At 36.9% G+C, this 7,700-nt stretch overlaps 1 protein-coding gene across 3 annotated transcripts in view; it reads right to left on the reverse strand.

Moving 5' to 3' along the window:
* The window catches only part of RBM45 (RNA binding motif protein 45), a 20,771-nt gene that overhangs the window by 5,489 nt on the left and 7,582 nt on the right, over positions 1-7,700 (reverse strand). For 2 of the 3 annotated variants that reach the window (XM_006151665.3, XM_014589015.2), the window contains exons 4-8: positions 4,717-4,839; positions 2,509-2,694; positions 1,106-1,235; positions 848-932; positions 475-638 (exon numbers count right to left, since the gene is read on the reverse strand). In XM_006151665.3, coding sequence (XP_006151727.1) covers positions 475-638; positions 848-932; positions 1,106-1,235; positions 2,509-2,694; positions 4,717-4,839 — 688 coding nt within the window. The remainder of the gene's footprint in view (positions 1-474; positions 639-847; positions 933-1,105; positions 1,236-2,508; positions 2,695-4,716; positions 4,840-7,700) is intronic. The other variant, XM_006151666.3, reaches the window with a different exon arrangement.

Below are 7,700 nucleotides of genomic sequence, written 5' to 3' on the forward strand. Positions count from 1 at the left end.
TCCCTACACTTCAGCAATCATTTACTTAACGTGACTAAAGATCCAATAGAAAGCTAAAATATAGAAGATGCTTTGTAAACACTAGTTGGTTGAATTACAATCACAATGGAAAAGACCGGTGAAAAGAATTCGGGTAAACAAGTCTACATAGATATGCCTTCTATCAAGAGACGAATAACTTGTTCTTTCTACATATACAACTTTCCAAAACAACCCTACATATTTTATGACTTCAAAACAAAATAAAAGGAAATTCTATATAAAGACTTAGGATATGTGACTCACAAAGAAGGAAAGGCAATTATCTTAAATTTAAAAAGATGATACAAATAAGGAGTTTTTAAAACCATGGAACAAATCATCTCTACCTGCTAGGTCTCAGGTAGAGGAAGTTTTGAAACTGTGAGAATGCTAAATTACTAGTGCAAATTAATTATGCTAAAAAAGCGTAACTTTGTAGAATTGAAATCTTACCAGAATATATCCTCTAATACATCTAAAGGTAAAGGATGAGGATTAAACACAATAAAAAGTCTTTCTTTCACCGGAGTTTCAGGAGGGGCTTTTTTCTTGCATGACGGAAGTACAACATCGGTCTGGATTTGAGGCAACTGTGATCCTGAACTTCCTCCAAATTGCTGTTGAAGATTTAGGTACAAAATGAGAAAAAGAATAGCTTCACTTCAGGGATTTTTGGCCAATAGCTAAAAACAGATGTGTATTATTATAGTACCTATGTTATTTGCTACTATAGCTCGCAACATTTTCATATACAGGTAATAAACAAAGGTCACATTTATTTTATATACTACTGAGGTATAAAAAAGGTTAATTCTTACCTACTTACCAAAAATTGCTGTTGATTTGGGTTATTACACACCATTGATGCAAGCTGTGCAGCTACCATCTGTGTTGCCATTTTTCTAAGGAGACTGGAGACAACAACTGAGAGTTTACAGAAAACTAGAAATATTCAGTCTCTTAACAGTAAGTTGTTTTGTGTGACCTTCTCACCTGAGAGGTCAACTGTTCTGAAATTTTATTCTGAAAATCATAGTCATGTATACTCAAAGCTTGGCTTTAGACATTTGTTGAAGGTACTTACTCTGTTGCATTACTCCCATCCTCAATGAAGGAAACACCTATCCGATTCCCAGGAGGGTACTGAAATCCATGTAACTTGTATTTTGCATAAATAGCTGATGCTACATTAAAATATTGAACCACTCCATGACCTAAAATAGAGAAAACAGAGAGGTGAAAAAGAAAGCCAACTGAGTGCCTGCAGTCTATGTTAACGTGTCTCAAAAATGAAACAACACGGAACCCTAATGTCGAACAACTAGTAAATACAGAATCACATGCATCAGAAAATAAACTTCTGTTACACATACATTTGGATTGCTGTATTCCTAGAAAGTGAAGTGTAAATCAGAATTTGGTAAAAATATGAATACAGATTTTAAGAAAAATGGGATGTGAGCATATATCTGTCTGATGAATTTTTTTAGGACACTGGATTTAATTATGTGATACCAATATACTTTAAAAATGTAAATTTTTAGTCTTTGAAATCTACTTTCAAGTTTTATAATGTTTTCTATCATACAGGGTAGACAATGAAATGGAAAGTGATATATGAAAAGTAATATATGAAGAAATATATGTAGGTTAGTTACAGCAGTAAAGAGAAAAAGTGGTATGTATGAAAAACAAAAGGTAGGAAAACAGATGAAAAGTAATATATGAAGAAATATATTTTGGTTAGTTACACCAATAGAGAGAAAAAGTGGTATGTATGAAAAACAAAAGGTAGGAAAACAGATGGTCTTAAATCAGAAGTTAACATTTTTCACATTCCTTTGCAGAGATTTCAGCTAAGGAACAGGCTGGGAGTGGATCATGGCATTGAGACTCTTCTGGAAATGTTCTCTCTCGTCTCTTTCACTCACGGAAGGATAAACTTAAACAAAAATATAGACAGAAATCTTATTCTGAGATATTTGCTATACAATTAGAAATAGAGATAATCTCTTTTGTGTGGGAGTAAAAATACTTCTTTAAGGTATGGTTGTGTATAAAGGATTTATATTCCTAGCAATTTGTTTACTAAGGAATTATTGTATTTTAAAGTCTAAAGTAGGGGGCCAGCCAATGGTACACTGGGAAAACTGCTCTGTGAGGATGATCCACATGGGTGGGTCTTACGTTTGCATCTAGAGACCTCACTGAGTCCACGGTATCCACGGTCTGGGGATGCCTGGGACTAGGGGAGTATCAGGGCACCAGGACCCTGTTTGGTGGTGTTTCTCCATCTTTTCCTTTCTCTGTCTTCCTTCTCATGGAAGAAGTAAGTAAAAATAAACTTAGGAAAAAAAAAATCTAAAGCAGAAAAAAAGGAAACAAAACTCCTGTTGTAGAAACAATATCTGACATAAAACTGCCATTGGAAAAAGCTATTTTTGAAAAAATGCAGTATATTTAAAAAACATATAGACAATATTTTACCATAATTTGAATAAGGATCTCGTTGAACTTCACAATATTCCAATCCTGGTATTATATCAAAAATACTGAACAGCTGCTCCTCAGTGAAAGGGACTCTTGATACAACTGACAAGCGTTTGGAGATAGCTTCCTGGCCTCTGCTGTCATTCTTGTCAAAACTTGAAAATTCAGATTGTTGTTCTCCAACCATTAAAAAAAAGCAAATAAAATCTTTAAATTTCTATATATTCAAGAATTAATTTAACATTTTAAATACTGGAAAATTAAAAAGTTCACTGCGGTAAACATAGGCACTGTACTTTGTAGAATGTTTTTGGTATCAGTACTACCAGAACAGACCAATGAACAGAACAGACCAATGACAAGGAAACAGACACTCTCCCCACCTCCCTATCTTCAATACGGAAATATATGCAGAAACACATAGTTTTGTTTTTATTTTTTTGAGAGGTTTTTGCCATAGGGCGTGTGCACTCGCCAGACAGAAGAGAGACAAGAGACACAGAAAGCGAGAAATAACCTCCCATGGGGGATGGCTAAGCTGCAACCCCTTCTCCTCTGTTCTCCTCTTGGGATCTTGGGCACACACACATGCCTGGCGTGAGTTTTAAGCCACTGGGTCCAGGATGCAAACCGTGGTCGACTACATGGGAGTCCAGCGACATAGCCATTACGATAACTGCTGGTCCCAGAAACACATAGTTTTAATTTCACAGGAAATAGCATGTAAAACTGAAAAATATGGCATAGATATTACCTGAAAGTTTATGCCAAATAAAATTCACAGGCCTATCCTTCATCACTCCTTTTCCTATTTTTCTAGACTCTATTTTTATCATTCCTTTCCTTTCTGTAGCCCTAATTTTAAAGTAGTAGTAGTTTTTGAGGTAACTTTTAGGACTCATACTGGGAGGATTCTTTCTACATATCTTTTTTACTTTTTGGTTAGCTGCATAAAGGCAGGAGCTCAACCAAAAAAGTAACCATGACATAATTCAATATGTAGATAATGCATAACTATTCAGAGAAAACTATAATTAGAAATACATTAAACAGAGGTCAGCAGGTGGAATAGTGGGTACGGCGGTGGACTTTCATACAGCTGACCACGGTTCAAGTCCTGGACCTGGTGGCTTATAATTCACACTGGATATAAGTGTATATGTGCCTAAAATCCTGAGAGGAGAATGGAGGAGAAGGGATGGCTGCATGGCCATCCCCTATAGGGGTGATTTCTCATTTTCTGTCTCTCTTTGTCTCTCTGGCACATTCCTATAGCAAAAATACATACATACATACATACATACATACATACACACATACAGAACCAGCAGATGGCGTAATGGTTATGTTCTGGATTCCCACTTGTCTAACCAAAGTTTGAGTACCAGACGCGGAGGTTTGAAACTCATGCTGGGCAAGTGTATGAGTGTGCCCAAAATCCTGAGAGGAGAATGGAGGAGAAGGGACTGCAGCGTGGCCTTCTCCACTCCGTGGGGAGTGATTTCTCACTTTCTCTCTGTCTCTCTGGTGAACACACATGCCCTATAGCAAAAATTTTTCTTAAAAATAAATAAATGCATTAAACAAAGCAACTATTAAATATTAAGAACATTAGAAATTGGGACCAGCAGTTGGCATAATGGCTAAGACGCTGGACTCCCATGTAATTGACTGTGGTTTGAGTCTTGGACCTGGTGGCTTAAACACATGCCAGGCGTGTGTGCGTATGCCTGAAATCCCAGGAGGAGAATGGAAGAGAAGGGACTGCGGCATGGCTATCCCCCTTGGCGGGGGTGATGTTTTGCTTTCTGTCTCTCTTGTTTTTCCGGCGAGCGCATGTGCCCTATAGCAAAAACCTCTCAAAAAAAAAGAAAAAAGAGAGAGAACATTAGAAACTATAAGGAGCCAGCAGATGGGGCATAGTAGTTAAGGCACTGGACACTCCCACGTGGCTGATTGTTCAAGTCCTGGACCTGGTGGCTTACTTTCTCTCTCTGTATGTGGGTCTGGTCAAATTAAAATAAATAAATAAAATTAAATAAGTAATTATTTAAAAAATAGAAATCATGACTAGCCTTTTAGGGAAATAAAAACAAACAACTACATACAACATTTTTATACATTAAGTGAGATAAAGTACTTTTAAAAAGTCAAATTAGATTGCATATACTATATACGCTCTTATAGTAAAGGTAACCTACTTACCAAATGGAAACATATTTATCCTAGGTTCATGTCCCAAAGCCTCTTGCCTCATGTTACTATAATAATCTTGTTCTGAGGATTCAGATGCTTTATTTTTAGGTTCAGCCAAGATTGCCCTAAAACCTGAAAAAGAGAAACTCTGAATTTTAAACTTCATAACAACTATAACATCTCTTTAAATATACTTGATTGCTAGTGTCTCACTTAGCTTTATAAATCTAATTGTACGAAGTAAAATCTATACATGGCCATCTATACCAGAGGTACTTCTTTGGTTTCTGAAAGATAGCCAAGGAGCAAATGAGAAATAGCAGGAATCCAAGCCACGGTCAATGTGGACATGAACAATTGGTAATTTTATGCTACTCTGCCAATCTCCCCCTGCTTTATAGGACATCATCACTTAATCACCCAGGCTCCTCAAATCAAAATCCTACAGGGCTTCTTTACATTTAACCTGTCACCAAGAGTCTTCCTTTGAAAAATACTTTGGGAAAGGTACCATGAACCTCAGAAACTTAAAAAAAACAAAAACAAAAAACAAAATCCCAACTATATCTATCTATATAAATATATATACGCTTATTTATATACGTGTATATGGGCATATTTCAAGAGTTCATAGCTTTCATCGTATTACTCAGTAGCTTCAAAAAAATAAAAGCAACCAGTTTAAATTTTCTCTGGAAATCTGTCCCTAATACTATGACTAGATTACCCGTTTTGAAAATTTTTATTATTTTCCTCTTTTTAAACAATCTACAAGAAATGTCAATGTGATTGAGCTTAAATTCTATAATCTCCTATATGTGGACCCAAGGTACTTTAAAACTCTGTCTCATAATTTCTCAACAGGAATATTGTGCTTCGCTTAGACAGCTGCCCATGTGGCACAAAGCACGGAACATGACTACTGCAGACTGTATCTTTGCTAACACTTCCCTCACCTCCGTCCTGCCTACTCTATGGCAGAGGCCAGTCCCACCTCCCCCAGATGTGTTCCCATGCTCATTCAGCACACTTGTCTTGCACTACTAATAAGACCATGCCACATGCTTCTGAACTTTTTTTATTTGTAAACTTTAAAAGCTTTTTTCCTCTTTATTAATGACAGAACACTCACATGTGAGAGTGAGAAAGAGATTGGAGGAGATCGGCACCCCCCCGTCCCCCCCAAGAGTTTGGTCACATGGTGATCTCCTTCCTCTACTCCTTCACATACTGGGTGTGTTTTTCAGGCAAACTGGACCAGGGATTCACCATGGGAGATACAGCTTACTCTGACTAGTGCTTTATGGCTGAGCTACAGAGCCAGTCTTCATTCGGCAAAACTTTATTGAGTCTACTATAAATGGTAGAGATTTCAATGAATCGTTATTAAAGGTCTATCAGTATACTAAGTACTTGAAGTAAAAGACATCTTACTTTCAAAGAGCCTTTACAAATTCTTCTATTATTTATTTATTTTTTGCTTATTAACTCTTGGCTACCCAATATAGCTATAAATTCCTTAAACGCCTGGACTATCCTATATTTCATTTGTATCCCTCTGCTCAGCATAATGATGGGTACATCATAGGTATTCAATCAATGTTGGCAGATGCAAAATTTAGAAGGATTTAAGAGAAAATTCTGTTGTATATCTAAGAGGCATATAAGAATTTTACTGTTTAACAGTAATTCTTTACATATGTGTAGTTTTTATAATATTCAAAACCCAGTAATTTAATTGTTCAAAAACTCATTTCTAAATGTCAATTTAACTAGAAGTACAAAACATAATTTTCCTTGGCTTCTGTAAAATTCATCAAGTGTACCAATAACAGCAGAATATCTATTTAATGTCACTCTAATTTGAAATTAATTCTCCCTTGGGACCAGTAGTTAGTGTAATGGCTATGTTGCTGGACTCCCACCAGTCAACCACGGATTGAGTCCCAGACTCGGTGGCTTAAACTCACATTGGGCGCCTGTGCGTGCGTGCCCAAGATCCAGAGAGGGGAATGGAGGAGAAGGGAAGAAGGGATTGCAGTGTGGCCACTCCCCTAAGGGGTGATTTCTTGCTTTCTGTCTCTCTCTGTCTTTCCGGTGAACGTGCGCGCCCTCTCAAAAAAAAAAAAGAAAAAAGAAATTAATTCTCCCTATGTTTAAATACTTTTGTTAGCAAATTTCACAAATCCTATTTTTAACCTATATGTTTGTTAGTACACTTAATTCTAATTAGGGTTTAAGTCAAATAGGAACATTACATATGAAGAATAAATATTGTATTGAAATGTTTAAAAACCTGAATGAATAAGTCAATTTGTCAATACTTGAAAGTCTTAATTTTTTTCAAGGAAGTTTTTTTTTTGTTTGTTTGTTTTTTGCTGTAGGACACGTGTGCTTGCCAGAGACAGAGAGATAGAAAGCAAGAAATCACCTCCCCCCGCCCCTGGGGGGGGGAAGGCCATGCTGCAATCTTTCGTCCTCTAGCATCCTCTCAGGATTTTGAGCACACACATACACACGCCCAGCGTGAGTTTCAAGCCGCAGGGACTGGGACTCACATTGTGGTTGGCCATGTGGGAGTTCAAAATTCTAAAATATTTTTTAAAAATCCCTAAAACCTACACAAATAATAAAGTATGCATTTCACTTGCTATCTTAGTTAATGTAGTTGCTCATATAGCTCTTTAAGACAGTGGCTCAATAAATGCTTAATCACAGCCCCCAAATATTTTTATCCTTGGACTATATATACTTAAACATCCACTGCTAAGAGTAATTAGCAGTATGCTTATTAGGAAAACCAATGATCAGATTCAATTGCTTAAAATATCTGAATTTTGGGTGCCAGCAGATGGGCTACTAGTTATGTTGCTGGACTCCCACATGGCCTACTGTGGTTCGAATCCCAGAACTGGTGGCTTAGAAATCATGCCAGGCACGTGTGCATGGGTCCTGGGAAGAGAATGGAGAAGGGACTGCAGTGTGGCCATCCC

This window comes from Tupaia chinensis, unplaced genomic scaffold (assembly GCF_000334495.1).
Source record: "Tupaia chinensis unplaced genomic scaffold, TupChi_1.0 Scaffold000322_1, whole genome shotgun sequence".
Lineage (NCBI taxonomy): Eukaryota > Metazoa > Chordata > Mammalia > Scandentia > Tupaiidae > Tupaia > Tupaia belangeri.